Consider the following 17,301-nt stretch of genomic DNA (forward strand, 5'->3'; position numbering starts at 1 on the left):
GAAACACAAAGAAATGTTGCAGTTAGATCAAGAGTGTGAATGTGAACATCACAGCTTGAAACTACTACAGAAATATCATTCAGATGGACATGATTTGCTGTCTTTTCACACAGAAAATGTATATTACTGTCTCAGTTCCTGATCCGGAAAACTGATCCGAAAAGTGCTGATCTGAATAAAAGCTAAAGGAAGAACTTGTGGATGCAGGTCAGCAACAAAATGTGTTTTAGGTGAATTTAATAATAAAATAGAGAGATTGAGATGAATATCCTGTCATGTTATGACCCTGTTCTGTATCCATATTTTGAGTTAATGATGCTAGATCATGTCACACATTCTAGATCAATGGGGAATTGAGTTATTGCTGTTCACCACTTGAGAACTGTGGTTCCACTGGCAATGTGTTGGTCAGCCACATGTGGATCAGGATTTATTTTTCCCTGCATGTCTTAATTTTTTTATATATATATTTTTTTAATTGTTGCTGTTGTTGTTGTGCTGCCATGCAATAAAATATCAAGTGAAATAACATATTTTTGCAGCTTTTTCTTTTCTTCATTTGTTTGAGTTATGTGGTGAACATGGTCAATTTATTACTAAATATAAAAAAAATATATTTCAAATGTTTATCATGTTACCAAGAATTTCAGCATTAAAAGGTTGCAAAGGAAATGCGAAGATGACATGGCAGTGTCACACAATGTTATTCTTATTGCCTTAAAATTACTGACAAATGCAAGGTGTCTTCACTGAATGACTGAGTAATTCATAAAGTAGACTTTGTGTTCCATAATATTTGGGGAAGCAGTATTTTGACAAGAAAATGCCATTCAAGTGTCAAACAATGTAATAATTTAAGACTATCAGCTTGTGAGTGTGAGGTACAAGTTAACACGAGCCCAGACCATTGCCATAATCAAACACAGAAGAATTGTGAATGATCTGAATATCATAAACCAAACATATCAAACAAATCTTGAGTAACTCAGTTAAAAAAATTGCCACAACAGTATTTAATGGTGATTTACTTGGACGAGTTTGAATCCCGAAACAAAGTTTTTTTGTAAAAAAAAAAACAAAAAAAACTTTTTTTGTTAAACTTACTTTTGTGGTTACAAATTATGAAATCACTTATTTTTCCTTTTACAATGATACCAACAATCACATAGTGAGATCGTTTTCTTGTACTGGACATGTTGCACATGTTTGCCAGAAATCACCGGTTAACTGACATGGAAACCAGTTAAACCATAACATCTGTTGATCATCATTATCTTCAGCGCATGCAGCTCAAACAGCAATGCACAACATTAATAACTAGGAATGGGACTGTCATATTACAAAACATTATAATGAGAACACTATTTTAACAATAGACATAGGCTACTAAATGTAATAAAATTTTAAAAAAATTCTGTGAGGGTTATGTTTAGGGGACAGGATATCCATTACGCCAATGGAAAGTCCTCATAATGATAGCTGCACCACTGTGTGTGTGTGTGTGTGTGTGTGTGTGTGTGTGTGTGTGTGTGTGTATATATACGTACAGTACATGAGTCAAGAGTATTGATAAAAATCAATTTCCGGTGACATGCAAATTAAACATGTAACACTAAGAACTTTAATACTTCAAAACAAGTTCTAACATGTATAATATTTCTTGCAGATATATTATTTACTTTATTTGTTCATGCTTTGGCTTCGATTGGAACTATTTTCATTGATAGAGCAAAAACACAAAGTGGATCATCACTTTTCACAAAGACCTCATCTATATTTTAAAACTAAATTGAATACGAACTACTTACCAAAGACATTAACAACAAATGTCATGTTTGTGGTTCCTCTGCTGCTGCTGATCTGTAGTTTATAATCTCCAGTGTGTTCATTTCTCATGTCTGTGATGGTCAGAGATCCAGTCTTCTCATCCAGCTTCAGTCTGCCTCTGAATCTCACATCACCATCATGTGTCTCTCCGGTCCCTCCTCTGATTTGAGCTATGAGAATGTCTTGATCTCCAAACCTCCACTGTATCAGATCATCTTTCTGTATTTCAGTGTCAGGGTATAGAGTGAGTGATTCTCCCTCTTTCACTGATATGTTCCTCACTTCATTAGTGACAGCAGCACATAGAAACAGAGAAACACAAAGAAATGTCTCCATTAGTGTGTGCATGTGAACATCAGAGTTTGAAATTACTACATAAAGATCATTCAGATAATATTCTATCAGTTTGAAATGGAGAAAGACTCAAAACTTCACATTACCGTCTCTCAGTATCACTGTAATGTGTAGCAGGACCCTGAACCGACAGGTGACATATCCTGACTTCATTCCACATGGTTTTATTATTTAAGTGATCACCTTGTGCAGGTCAGATGAACTGATTTGCTAATATATAATCTAGTGTTTGTGACCCTATTTGAGACATTCAGTCGTTCATCTCAAAACTACCATCACACTCGTAATACTCAGTCAGTAAGTTGGCTAGCGATGGAGCAGCTAAAATATCAATTTTAGTATTGGAATAATGTTATAGTAATGTGTGATGTTTGTGGATGCTGCACACTTCAGAGTGACAGTGCTCTGTTCTGCTAGTATATACTACACACATATTCATGAGATGCTGTTTTCAGAAGCTTCTGGACAGAATACTTTATATCCACAGTACAGTAATGCTTACAGTTCACTTTTTTTTCACATTCACATAATTTCAAGCATTTTTAATTACATTTAATAATTATACAAATGGAATAATTGTATAATGGGATACAACAAGGATAAAACACATATATATATATATATATATATATGAAAAATGAATAAAAAAGCTTTGATAAAGCAGAAGACATGTTTAACTATTGTTTATGGTATATACACTACTGTTCAACAATTTGATGTAAGATTTGTGTAATATTGTGAAATATTGTTACAATTTAAAATAACTTATCTATGTTATTATATTTAAAAAATGTAATTCATTCATTTTTGTGATGAAAGATTAAAGTGATCAAAGCTGTATTTTCAGCATCATTACTCCAGTCTTCACATGATCACGTCACATGATCCTTCAGAAATCATTATAATATGATGATTTGCTGCTCAAGTAACATTTCTGATTATTATTAACGTTGGAAAGAGTTGTACTGCTATTTCTATTTAAAGAGAATGCATTTTTTTTCAGGATTCTTTTATAAATAGAAAGTTCAGAAGAACAGTTATTCTATTGCTAAATATTCTCTCTGTTTTTGGCCTCGTATTTTGATGTGTACTAAATCACTTCACGTTTTCTCTTACGTTCATTTTTGTTTCAGTGGTGTCCGATCAGTCCTGCACTAGTTTCTAGTTTAATTGATCAGTATCTTGTGCTTAAATAGCCCTCTGAAAGCTGTCCCGTTTATGGTTTTTCTCTCCCGTTTAGGATTATCTTGTTTACCTTCATCTGTTTGTTTTTTTCAATAAATGCTGTGATTAGATCCTTGCCTCTGCTCCATTCATTCTCCACTTCAGAACCACACCGTGAAAATTAAAAATGTATTTACTGTCACTTTTGATTAATTTAATGCATCCTTGCAGAATAAAAGTGTTCATTTATTTTTTTTATTTTTTTTTATTCAAACTTTTGAATGGTGGTGGTGGCGGCTATAAAGAAACAACATGAGGATCAATGGGGAGGCAACACGTCAAATCTGTCACTTGCTAATCCTAATTTGTTCAAAAAGTTAATAGATTAACAGTTGAGTGCATCTTTCAAACTATTTAATTTTCCTGTGGCTCAAACAGTAGAGCGTTGGCGCTTGCAATGCCAAGGTCATGGGTTCGTTTCCCAAGGAAAGCAAGAAAATGTTGTGAATTTTTTTTGTGAAAGCAAGAAAAAAAATGTGTACCTTGAAATGCAATGTAAGTCGCTTTGGATAAAAGCGTCTGCTAAATGCATAAATGTAAATGTAAATTTAGACCTTTTATTCACAACACTGATCAACGCACATCAATCTGAGTGTATCATGTTCAGGTAAACAGAAGCTAAAGCATGCGTGACACGCTAGAATCAATGATGTTTAGGTCTCATAATATTTGCACTTGCGTTTAATTTCAAACAGCTGAATATTAATTGAATTTGCTTAAATGTATAAAGAGATTAGTTATATTAATTTTGGTATTAAAAATAATATAAATGTAACTAATATGAATGTTAGAATAGTATTTAACATAAAGCTATATTTGTCAACATTAATTAGGAAACTTGACCTAAGAATATTATATAATTTATTAATCAAGTTCAATAATAATTTAGAAATATGTTTATACATGTCTAGCATATTAGCATTACTTAATGCATTAAACTAAATATGAAATATAAAGGCAACTCCAAGGAAGCAAGAAGACATAACATGGTTTATACAGATTTACAGTAACTTGCAGTTTTTTTTTTTGTTTTTTTTTAGTGTCAGAGATGATCTGCTTCTGTGAACATTAAATACACCAGAAAACCATCATAGTTCTTGTGTTCCTTCTCTTCAATCAATACTGTCTAGAAACTGTTGTGCTGTTTGTGTGATCAATGGAGTGTGTTAAAATGGTTTATTAAAAAAGACTGAAATGATCTAAGGAAACTGATGGGAAGCTGAATTACGCCGTTGAGCTGAATTACCTTTAGAAAAAACTGAAAGAATGAGGAAGAATATGACCATTATTACATTGACTGGAAAGACTCACCAATGACAGAAATGTAGAATTCTTCATACAAGGTCCTTATGTCTCTTCTGATCAGTATTTTATAGAGTCCAGAGTCTTCAGTTGTGGTGTCTGTAATGGTGAAAGATCCAGTCTTCTTGTCCACCTCTAGTCTGTCTTTGAATCTCTCATCGTGAATGATCTCTTCTCTCCCTCCTTTGATTTCAGCTATGAGAGTGTCTTTATCTCCAGACGTCTTGATCAACTGTATCCGATCACCTTTGTTTATTTCAGTGACAGGTTTTAAAGTGACAGTGTGTCCCTCCATCACGGTCTTCGCTACATGTCACAGCACCACAGAAATAGAGAAAAAGAGGAGATTATAAGTGAGTGAACTGAAGGACTGAGAGAATACTGTGTGATTCTTCATATGCTTTCTAATAATCACTTCATCATGTGGATGACTTCTACTTGATCTTCAACAATTAGCAATAATGTTGCATGTGTTAAATTAATTGTTTAAAGGGATAGTTTATGTACCCTCATGTAATTCCAAACCCATAACACAAAGGAAGATTACTTTAATGAAATATTTGAGCTTTCTGTCCCTCCATTGACAGTCTACGCAAATACCACTTTCAAGCCCCAGAAAGGTAGTAAAGACATCATTAAAGTTATCCATGTGACTCCAGTGGTTTAACCTCAACATGAAAAAAAAAAAAAAAAAAAAAATTTACCAATGCGCGCGTTCACAAGAGCATCACAACGCAAACATGTTGTGTTGACACGAGAACAGACTTTGTAGCATGAATACACATTACAGACGAGTATCATATCGCTTCATAAAATTTAGGTTAAACCACTGGAGTCAACGTTTGCAATGCCATAAAGGTGGGAAAATTATGACAGAATTTATATTTTAGAATAAACTGTCCTTTTATAGGAATAAATAACACTAATTTGCTTGGTTTTTAGTTCTGAGTTTCTGATTAATATTCTATGGCCAGGTTTCACAGACAGGGTTTAGATTAAGCCAGGATTAGGCCTTAGTTCAATTAGGTTAAGTAGCTTTTATAAATGCGCCTAAGAAAAAAAAAACTAAAACATTACTGGTGTGCAATCTTGAGATAAAACCATGGCACTGACATATTATAAGATATCTCAGTGCAAGTTGCTTTCAGTTAAACCCACTCAAACATGCATTTTAGTCTGGGACTGGACTTAAAAATTGTCTGTGAAACCTGGGGAAAGATGTTTAAATGAATAAGGTGAATGAAGCCACACACAATGACACAAACACAAATACAGCTGTGAGGCGGCTATGAAGATATCAGACAGTCCAGATAAAACTGACAGAAAAAGGACAGCAGGACTTTTTTTTTAATGACAGTTTCTGATAAATTTCCCAACCTTAAATACCAGAAGAACAAAAGTACATAAATAAATGTAGGACTGAGCGAATATGGGTAGAACTCTTTACTGCCCTAGTACTTCAGAAATCCTTTTAAAAGTAGACATGAATTAAACATGGCTAAATGGCCTTCATCATCATCACAGTATGCTAATGCCTATCAGTGCAAGGGTTTCATCAATATGCTGATTGAGGACTGTTGGGACACTCCAGGCACAGGATGGTTCTGTCGGGAGAGACAGAGTCGTTTGCACCTCAATGACACGTCTGTACTATTCGCTTCACAGGACATATGCTTTAAACTACATACTGTTTATTTACTAGTGTGTTCTAATATGTAACTATGCCTCTTACTATAAGAAAGGCTTTTACGGCCTCTTCTGCACAGCATTGCATTATTTGTTACAACTAAGTTTTCTATACAGTATGTTGTTCCATTCTACCATCTATTTAAACGTGTAACTTAATAAATAACTTTGCCTGCTTTAAAGGCTTTGAGAATCTTTCCTTTTACACTGAAATGTTGAAAGCTAAGTGATTATAACTTTCGTAATCTAAACGTTCAGGTTAAATCCTACGTTTTCCTATCAGTTCTAAGAAAGACTATTACCTTTAAAGAATAAGAGGTTAAAGAATAACAACAACTTTTATGGAGTCAGATTAATCATTTTGGAGTCAGATATATAACTGAATTATGCACGTCATCCTTCATCCATCAACTGCTTTTTGTTTCTGATTGTTGTTTCAAAATAGCAGCGTAAGCTTCCAGCCTTACACAAACAGACATAATCAAAAACGGATCTTAAATTCACAATTTTAAACAGACAGATATTCAGTAATTCGTTTATTAATGTAATTCAGCTCATTACTGGACAATCACACACTTCGTTAATTATTGCACCAAATCAATCACAAGTAGAGCTGGTAAAAAGTATAAATATTGACTGTAAAAAAATCATATTATACATTTCAACTCTACTGTACTACAATAAAATAAATATTTTTTCTATTGCTGTATTAAGTGTAATACTTACTTGTTTGTTTTTGTCGTTTAGGGATCTTGAGGAGATAAACACACAAAGCTGCAACTGCAAACCCCAGCAGCAGCAGAACAACAACAATCCCTGCTTTAGCACCTTGAGACAGACCTGGTTCTGTAATGATAAAGACAGATATTAGTGTGAGTGTGTCTGATCTATAACACACACTATAAACATCAGCACTATATAACCTGAGTGAAGATCTGATACTGTAATGATAAAGACAGACATTAGTGTGAATGTGTCTGATCTATAACACACACTATAAACATCAGCACTATATAACCTGAGTGAAGATCTGATACTGTAATGATAAAGACAGTCATTAGTGTGAGTGTGTCTGATCTATAACACACACTATAAACATCAGCACTATATAACCTGAGTGAAGATCTGATACTGTAATGATAAAGACAGTCATTAGTGTGAGTGTGTCTGATCTATAACACACACTATACACATCAGCACTATATAACCTGAGTGAAGATCTGATACTGTAATGATAAAGACAGACATTAGTGTGAATGTGTCTGATCTATAACACACACTATAAACATCAGCACTATATAACCTGAGTGTAGATCTGATACTGTAATGATAAAGACAGACATTAGTGTGAATGTGTCTGATCTATAACACACACTATAAACATCAGCACTATATAACCTGAGTGAAGATCTGATACTGTAATGATAAAGACAGACATTAGTGTGAATGTGTCTGATCTATAACACACACTATAAACATCAGCACTATATAACCTGAGTGTAGATCTGATACTGTAATGATAAAGACTGATATTAGTGTGAGTGTGTCTGATCTATAACACACACTATACACATCAGCACTATATAACCTGAGTGAAGATCTGATACTGTAATGATAAAGACAGACATTAGTGTGAATGTGTCTGATCTATAACACACACTATAAACATCAGCACTATATAACCTGAGTGTAGATCTGATACTGTAATGATAAAGACAGACATTAGTGTGAACAGGCACGTGCACACATAGACATCAAAGGGGGCTTGAGCACCTGCCCTTTTTATTCCTGGAGAGAAAGTGCCCTTTTTTCTGGGGAGCTTTTTTTTTTTTTTTTTTTTTTATAATATATATTCCTGTTTGCGCACAGCTTCCCTGTCAAACAAATATATTTATTTAAGAATAGTATATCTAAATATCAGGTCAGGAGTTCTGAAGCGCTCTCTCTCTCTCTCTCTCTGAAATTTAAAATTGTTAAACGTTTCATTTCTTTTTGAACATCTCATTTTAACAAAACCGTGATAATATTGAGAATCGTGATAGTTTTGGTCACTATAATTGTGATGTGAAATTTTATGCTTGTAATACTTTTGCGCAATGAAAGATTACGTCTTTCTTGTTCTGTCCTATCCATTATATGTTGTTGCAGTGTACAAAACAATCGTCCAGACAAGATGATCATTACAACAATATTATAGTAGGGGAGCGCGGGGCACAACCTAACGCAGGGCTAGTTGTAAAACGCTTGTTTTAAATACTTCCGCACATGCTTGGATGACGAAACTTTGTGTATTTACTAGTTGCCATATCAACACTATATAGAAAAAAAAGTTTTTTAATTGTATTTTATTTAGAAAATATTTTAGTTTGTTTTGTATATATTTTTTATTAGATCAGATAACATTTTAAGCTGTCATATGTTATGTTACAATGTGCCCCACACATGTTACAATGTACCCCACCTATGGGGCATGTTGTCACATTTAATTTCCATTCTTTCGGGGTATATCAAGAAAAAAGTATATACTGTAAAACAAAACCACATAATTGTACTAGACATGTGGGAAATTAATGTGGGAAAAAATAAATACTCTGAACCATAAGTAGATTTACACAAACTGAGAAAGTCAAAAAGCGTTAGGTTGTGCCCCGCTCTCCCCTAGTATTAATTCTAAAGTCTTCCGATTTCATTTTCAATACAAACAAAAACTGAGAAGCAAAACGATAAGTTGCATTTGCATGAAACGAGAGAGCGCATTCGCGGTGATACAAGAGATGTGCGCTGTGTTATAATGCGTTGCTATTGACGACGGTCATATAATTTAATGTTTCTGCTTAAAAAAAGTGCATAGAGCTGCTAATTTTATTTGCCGTTTGTTGATTTTTTTTAATAAAACATGTTCAAATTTTTTCCGTGTGTTTATCAGTGCTTTTTGAACATTTTCATCTCATTTTAACAAAACCGTGATAATATTGACAATTATGAGAATTTTGGCCTCTATAATCGTGATATATAGCTTGGGAGTTGAAATGTGCCTGAAGCCGAATACCTTATTCAGAAAGGCACAGTAATGGCTTCAAAAATTACGTATTCTAACAAATAATATGAAAAATATTCGTCAGACACGGTTAGGCTACTCCTTGTGTTTGCAGCACTGTAAAAAAATGATTATGTATTATGCCATTAATGACAAATTCCAGTAATTTTCAATTTTTATAGAAAATGTATTCAGTGTTTGCTTTACTGTTTTGACTTTTTAATCTTTAGTTTTCCGCTGGCTGCTCAACTGTGTGTTTATAAGACGTGTTTATTATGGTAAACGTGCAAGAGAAAATCTGATCAGAAGGTGTTGGTTATTTATCTGGGATGATATATTCATCATGTAGAGGTCTGATTCACTGAGTGAAATCTCTGAATAAATCAGCTGTTAATTTCATATTTTTTCAGCAGTTTTATGATATTATGACATCAGTGTTACGACAGATATTCTAACTTTTTTTGAAAGTCATTATTCAGAAAATGTTTGGAGCTGTGTCTTTTAGACGCACAGAGACATCAAGAAACAGCGAATGAATCTCCTCAATGGTGACAACCAACAAAAATCCTCAATCGACCAAAATCGACAATTGCAGCCATAGTTGAGATACATATGCTGATTGATGATGTCTGTGTGTCTACATGTCATGATCCTGTCAAAACATTTACTGTATAATTACTGCAGGATTTTATGCAGTATTATTGTAGGGCTACAATAAACAGTTTAATACTAAATTGTTTAAGAATTTAATAAATAACATAATAATATTAAATAATTTAATCAGAGATTTGACTCTGGGTAGTACCAATATGTAGCCAACATTGTCGGATCATATTTAATATTGCATTTTTGCCATGGCAAATGTGCTTTAGAAACACACAGTTACAGCAATATACTTACCGTATTTTTCGGACTATAAGTCGCTCCGGAGTATAAGTCGCATCAGTCAAAAAATGCCTCATGAAGTGAAAAAAAACATATATAAGTCGCACTGGACTATAAGTCGCATTTATTTAGAAATTTATTTCACAAAATCCAAGACCAAGAACAGACATTTAATCAGGAAAGGCAAGTTATTCAACTACACAGTAGCACACAGAACAACAGGCTGAATAGGTGTCCAGTATGTTAACGTAACACATTAACGCCCGTTTCACACATACTCCGTTTGTAGTGCGTATATTTTTCCGTACCCTTGTTAACAGGTCAGAGCTTTCACAATGCACGCGGTTGCAGTCCGTCGATCCGTTCCAGGTGCGGTGCGTATACAGCAGTGCAGCGATCGTTTCCGCACCGAGTCTATTTTTGCTGTGCTGCACGCGCTGAATTAAAGTGACAGCACACGGTTTGTGGTCAAAATGAATACAGATTGACCAGATTGACATGAAAATGTAGTAATTTCATCATAAATGCATTTAATTAAATACTAGCCTACTATTTTTCACAGTCATCTTTTTACTTCAAGCGTTGGTAAATCAAGGAAAACTACAATTTACTTCAACAAGGCGACATAATGAACAACACTCGTCTCATTCGTGGAGGTGGAAAAACAAGTTATTTGTGACATGCAAGATTTATTGTATAAAGATTTAAATTATGCAAAAGAAAGGGTATGAGTCTGCTGTTTTTGTCAATTTTAAGTTTTAATTTAAAATGTATGCGATTTTAATATAAGTGCATGGTTAAATATTTTACCACTTGCTTGAGCAACTTAATATACAATTATATAGAAGTAATGCATTGAATAATAGTTTGTTTAAATTGTGTTTAAACGTGAATACGTCTATTAAAGAGTATACGTATAAAGAGAATCGCAATGCTGACAAAAAACTTTTTCTTTTTTTAAAATAAAATTTGCTGATAACTTCTGGATTTGAAATACAATGTGTTTGGGGTTACAGCCGTGGGTCAGTTACGCACTGCAAACGCAGCTTATGTGAAAGCACTTTAGCGCGTGCTGCTCCTGCACAGCATATGCACCGCAACACGCACCGCACACGCACTGCACACGTTATTCAGCTACACAATAGCATAAAGAACAAATATCTGGGAGGCTGAATAAGCTAAATTAACATAAGCCAGCGAGTCCAACAAGCAAGTTACCAGTAAACAAGTTCACCAAGCTCCCGCGATCTCATTCCTCATCATTTTCTTCATCATCCGTGTCGCTTCTGAACAACTCCACCAACTAGAGCGCCCCCTCGCGGCTGTAGACGGTAATGTTTTCTCTTGGTTCATCTCAGTCTGAATTAATTTTGATATATAAGGGCGTTTTTCCACTGGGTTCGTTTGCTGCGGTCCGAACCCGAGTGCGCTCGTTCCCAGCGCCCCCCGCAGCGTTGGTCTGGTTTCACACTCAATTAGTTGTATCGAACCCAGGTGCGTTTGCAGTGATCTTACGTCATCGCAAACGCACACGGAAAATGCATGGATAATACAACTCGACTGAGCATAGCTGTAATTTGTCAGTTTTTTTGGTGCTATTATGCACAACATAGTGAGAGACATCACCTCTTCAGTGTCCCACAACGTTCCCCTGCCACTCATGGTTGTCGTGTGTGAGGAAACAATGATATCGACAGTGATACGCATGTCCGGGATACTATACTTCCTGAACAAGCGCGCACCCGAGTCCGTGTTGCTTGCACATTAACGCGAACCGCGCCACGGTTCGGGAGCAACCGAGCTCAGACCACCTCCTCCAGGTAGTCTCGGGTTCGGTACTCTAGTGCGCACCCGGGTCCGATGACAGCGTTCACATTAGCGATTTTTCATGCGAACCGTAGAGATGGGGAGTCGACTCCAAAAGAGTCGATTCCTCGACTCTCACTAGCCCTAGTGTCGGAATCGACTCCAGGTCAGGAGTCGACTCCCAGTGTCGAGTGTTTTTTTCAAGTTCAACACAGCAACAGTTCATTATAACGAAAAGATTATAATGAATGTAAAGATACGGAAATTAAAATAAAAAGATAAAGAAATGAGAGGGAAAAAAAAAGTAATGCCAGGAAAACAAAGAACAATAATGTATAGATAGATAGGCTACCTTATACGCTGAGTTTTGGTTCATTTATGAGACGCGCTTCAGTTCACTCGCCGGCGCCTACGTGTCGTGATTATCTATTTTCTACTATATTTACTTATTTATTAAATCCTGGATGAAACATTGATTAAAATTAAGATACAATTAATACAAAACGAAATTCACTTTAAAAAAAAGGCTTTGTGCTTTCTGTTTGAGGTCTCAGTGAAAGTTTTAAAGTCGCTTTCAGAGCGGTCATGTCCGTAACAGAGAACTGTCACGTCTTTTGTTTTTTCCTCATAAATGGGAACACGAAAAATAAAATAAAATCAATATTTTATGTTCTGTGGAGAGCCAACCCTTCTTCATCCGGTGGGTATTACTTTTGGTTTGCGCAGTGTAATTCACAGAATTAGGTACAAAAAAATATTTTGCTACCTAAAAGTGAAAGATTTTTTGTGTCCCGTAACGCATGTGTAGCCTAGGCTATTTCCCATTAAATATAAAACGCATACTGATATTTTTCAATATGTATTAAATGCATTTTCTGAGAATTTATATTTCAAGTTTTTACTGCAAATGTCCCGTTTACAACGATGGAATTGCCCAATATTAAATAATTTACCCTCAACTAGTTTTGTGGTGTAGGTCTACGTATTGTAGGCTATAATGTTAACTTCAAAAAAGGTGTGTGTCGCGATTCTGCCTTCTCACCGCGACACAGGTTCGTAGATCTGAGTGTAGCGATTTCGGATTCATATTGCTATTGTTACAGCCCTAATTATTAGAATATAGACATTAAGAGAATAAATTGTTATGCAAGTACTTTTACTTTTAATACTTAAAGTACATTTAAAATCAGGTAGGCTACTTTTTACTTAAGTAGGGTTTTCATTGTGGTACTTCTACTTTTACTAAAGTAAATATGTCTCTGGTTATTTGTACTTTTACTTAAGTACTGAGATTCAGTACTTCCTCCACCACTGGTAATAATATAACTAATATTTTTCAATGTTAAACAAAAAAAGTTAAAAAATAAAGTTAAATATGCTTAAGTTAAAGTTCATAGCTTCACTACATTAAAATTATATAAAATAATATACAAAATAAATAGATAAATACACTGTCTAAAACAAGTCTGCTTTTACAAGTTTAATGATTAATACTAACATATTGCACACTTAAATATGATTTGAAGAAGCTGCGATGTGAAAAGGAGGGGGATTTATAAGGTTTAGTTGATTAAACATTTTAGTATAGGAAACATTTGTATCCTCGCTCTTGACTCCTCAGGAAGCCTCCTCGTTCCTCGCCCCCCTCCCGGTGGAATTAAAGAATTTAGATGTCCTACATGAGAGCGGAGCTCGATCGGTTTCAGGGTCGTAGGACATACGAGCGAGAAACGAGGAAGTATTGAGACGCACCTTCTGAATCCTGACCCTATTTTAATTCAAAGTAAATGGAGTCGAGGAGTCGAGGAGTCGATTCCACCGACTCCAAAATTAGGAGTCGGGAGTCGGAGTCGACTCCAAAAAAAACGGAACCGAACACCCCTACCGTGCCCCGGTCCGCACTAAACTGCCAGTGTGAAAGCGCCCTAAGTCGCACCTGACTATAAGTCGCAGGACCAGCCAAACTATGAAAAAAAGTGCGACTTATAGTCCGGAAAATACGGTAGTTGCTTTATTTAAAGGCAGTAGCTGTCTAGTCACTAACACAGTGATGTCTGTAGTTACATTAGTTCCTGTGTGTTACAGCTAGCCAATGGTTAACAGTAAGAGATTTACATTTTACAGTGAAAGTGTACTGATCATAATAATTCAGGAAAGACCTGTAAAATAAGTGTTTTTCTATACATCATTTACTGAAAATTTCTGAAAAAGTTTTTGCATTTTATTCAAATTATGATATTTTACTTCAATTTTACGTTTTTTTTTTTTTTTTTTTGTCTGCCAGTAATTTGACTGTTTAAAAAAATATATAGTCAAGGTGTTTGATCGTCATAATTCAGGAAATATATGTAATATAACAGTGTTTTTCTGTAAAATGTTTAATGAACATTTATGTAAACGTTATTTTTCTTCCACCTTGTTTAAACCAGGAAATTTTACTTTCATTTTATGTTTAGCAGCTGTAGCTGCCAATCATTTTACCGTTTTTTTTTTTTTTTACAGTGTGAATAACAGCTGAGCCAGAGGACCATAGCACATTATATATAAACCTCTAAAATCACTATGCAATAATGATTGTTTGAAGTGAATAAGTTTAAACTCTATGAATGAAATGAGCAAAGCACGATCACAAATCAAATAGCCACATTCTCATCTCTGCACATCTCTCAGAAAACAGAGCTTTCATCAAGAGTAAAATCAACTAAGTCAAACACATTTTCGATATGTCTATTTAAATATTTTAAACCTTGTACGATATAATAAGTAATGGATGGCCGGTCCACTTTCCCGCAGGGTTTAGCAGCAACCCTGATCAAACTCACTTGTATCTTTCTAGTATTCCTGAAGAGCTTGATCAGCTGGTTCAGGTGTTTGATCAGGGTTGGAGCTGAACTCTGCAGGACTGAATCTGCCCATCCATGAGATACATATGTTTGTCTCACTCTCTCCTGGAACCGGCAAACATTTGTGTATTCTTTATCATTTGTCCAGAATTTGCATTTGTATGCATAGTAAAGTTTTTTTTTTTTTTTTTTTTTTTACCACTAAATATTTTATCTTTCAACTTCCATGTTCTCCAGTCAGTTGTTTTAGAGTCAGAAGACTCTTATTTGATGATGTGGATGACTGTCCTGACAACTCTGTACACAAAGTTCCTCTTAAAAAAGTTCCTCTTCATTTAACAATAACATTTAGTGTTATTGCTTTAATCATAAGATATTTAAATAAATTATTATATTTTATTATAATAGATATAAATGTTTTATGAGTTATACAAGGCATACTTGTCAAATGAAAACTTTAAAGGGAACATAATTATATTTAAACTGAGCTTCTCATGTAAGTTTCAAACTTCTGGTTTATACACAACCCATTTCCAGTTTTATCTGAATACACATACAATTAATTTTGAGAGGGTTACAGATTCAGATTTAGGCTCTGCTGCACACCCCTAAAATGAGCCCTTTGAAGTCACATTACCTGATTTACAGACAGCTGATAAACAATCATTACATTAAAAGACTTAAGTTACTCACCACTGACAGTAACAGTGAAACTCTTGTATAACGTCTGTTTGCTGCTGCTGATCTTCACTGTATAAAGTCCAGAGTCTGTGGTTCTGGTGTCTGTGATGTTCAGAGATCCAGTCTTCTCATCCAGCTTCAGTCTGTCTCTGAATTTCTCATCAGTATCATATATTGGTGAGCTCTTTGCCTCTATATCATGTTTAGCTATGAGTGTTCCTTCATCTCCAAACCTCACCACTATCAGCTCATCTCCGTGTGTTTCAGTAACACCAGTCTGAAGAGTGACAGAATATCCCTTCATCACTGACACACTCTTTATTTCAACTTCACCAACCACAATAGCAGGTGGAGATTCTGCAAGAAACAGATTCACAGAAAGAGATTAAACATATTAAACACCATTACTTGTAAAACAGCAATCTGAAGTTTTACAGTTGGTTAGCTCTGTGGTTACTACACAAGGCACATGCAGATTGATAAAATAATCAGTTTGACATGTACAACAGGTAGCTACATCCTAACTGGACTGGCCAAGAGTCGATGTTTGTATCACTGCAGTTGTCTGTGTTCAGTAGATAACATTACAATTCTTATTTCTACACAACTGCTGATTCTTCTTTGGACTATTAATACTGGTGGAACAACCTTAACAAAATATAATGACTTGACTTTCTTTCTAGAACCATTAAAAATGTTATAAAATCTATATCACACTCGCCATCATGCTGCTGTTCTGAATATCATTCATGTGATCACTTGTGACCCAATCATTGCTGTGATGATATTCAGAACATCATCATGAGTGTGATACTGCGTAACAAAAATAATGCAAGACTGCTGAACACAGTATAACTAATTTGGTAGTTACAATCTTAATGTAATTCAGTTTAATTTGTAAAACAAAAACAAACTTGAAAAACGTAATTACAAAAAAATATATAAAAATAATAATAATAATAATATGCTCACCATAAACATTAACACTGAATTTCTTGGCCACGTCCGTCCCACTTTCACTGACACGCTCTAGTTTATAAAGTCCGGAGTGGTTCCTTCTCATGTTTGTGATGGTGAGAGATGCAGTTTTACTGTCCAGCTGCAGTCTGTCTCTGAATCTCCCATCAGGACCATCTTTATATAAGATGTTACCTTCAGTGATCTGAGCTATGAGTTCAGTGCCAAACCTCCACAGTATGTGCCTATATGTGTGTATTTCAGTAAGATCAGAGTTCAGAGTGACAGAATCTCCCTCCATCACTGTCTTCACTTCATCTGCATCAACACCAAACACTCCTGCAGAACAAACAGAAATTGTTTCTCCAAGTTTAAACTTACACAACACTGCTGGTCATGTTAGTAATCCAGTTTATCTGAGTCTTGTCTATCTGTTAACTTATGTCTAATTGACTTATGTAAAGTCTTCCAAACAGAGTTACAAACACAAACAAAACCTGTCAGTGGTTTTTAGAATCTGAAGATGCACTACTTTTACATTTATTCGATTTTTATACACTTTAAACATTCACGCCACAAAGTTTTTTTTTTTTACCAAAATATAAACAATTTATCTCAGAGGCAGCAACATGACAGAATTGTTCAGAAAATAATTAAATAATAGAGTTTAGAAGCTGATGCGTTTTGTGGTTGTGATTG

The 17,301-nt window shown here is 34.8% G+C and overlaps 1 protein-coding gene across 4 annotated transcripts in view; it reads right to left on the minus strand.

The window, feature by feature from the left end:
* LOC309475980 (uncharacterized protein) overlaps positions 1-17,301 on the minus strand; it is a 30,342-nt gene that overhangs the window by 12,143 nt on the left and 898 nt on the right. For all 4 annotated transcript variants that reach the window (XM_082139027.1, XM_082139026.1, XM_082139024.1 and 1 more), the window contains 5 exons: positions 16,618-16,941; positions 15,658-16,002; positions 7,120-7,239; positions 4,717-5,013; positions 1,809-2,108 (listed from right to left, as the gene is read on the minus strand). In XM_082139027.1, coding sequence (XP_081995153.1) covers positions 1,809-2,108; positions 4,717-5,013; positions 7,120-7,239; positions 15,658-16,002; positions 16,618-16,941 — 1,386 coding nt within the window. The remainder of the gene's footprint in view (positions 1-1,808; positions 2,109-4,716; positions 5,014-7,119; positions 7,240-15,657; positions 16,003-16,617; positions 16,942-17,301) is intronic.

Source organism: Leuciscus leuciscus (genome assembly GCF_965113295.1).
Source record: "Leuciscus leuciscus genome assembly, chromosome: 15".
In the NCBI taxonomy this organism is placed as follows: Eukaryota; Metazoa; Chordata; class Actinopteri; order Cypriniformes; family Leuciscidae; genus Leuciscus; species Leuciscus leuciscus.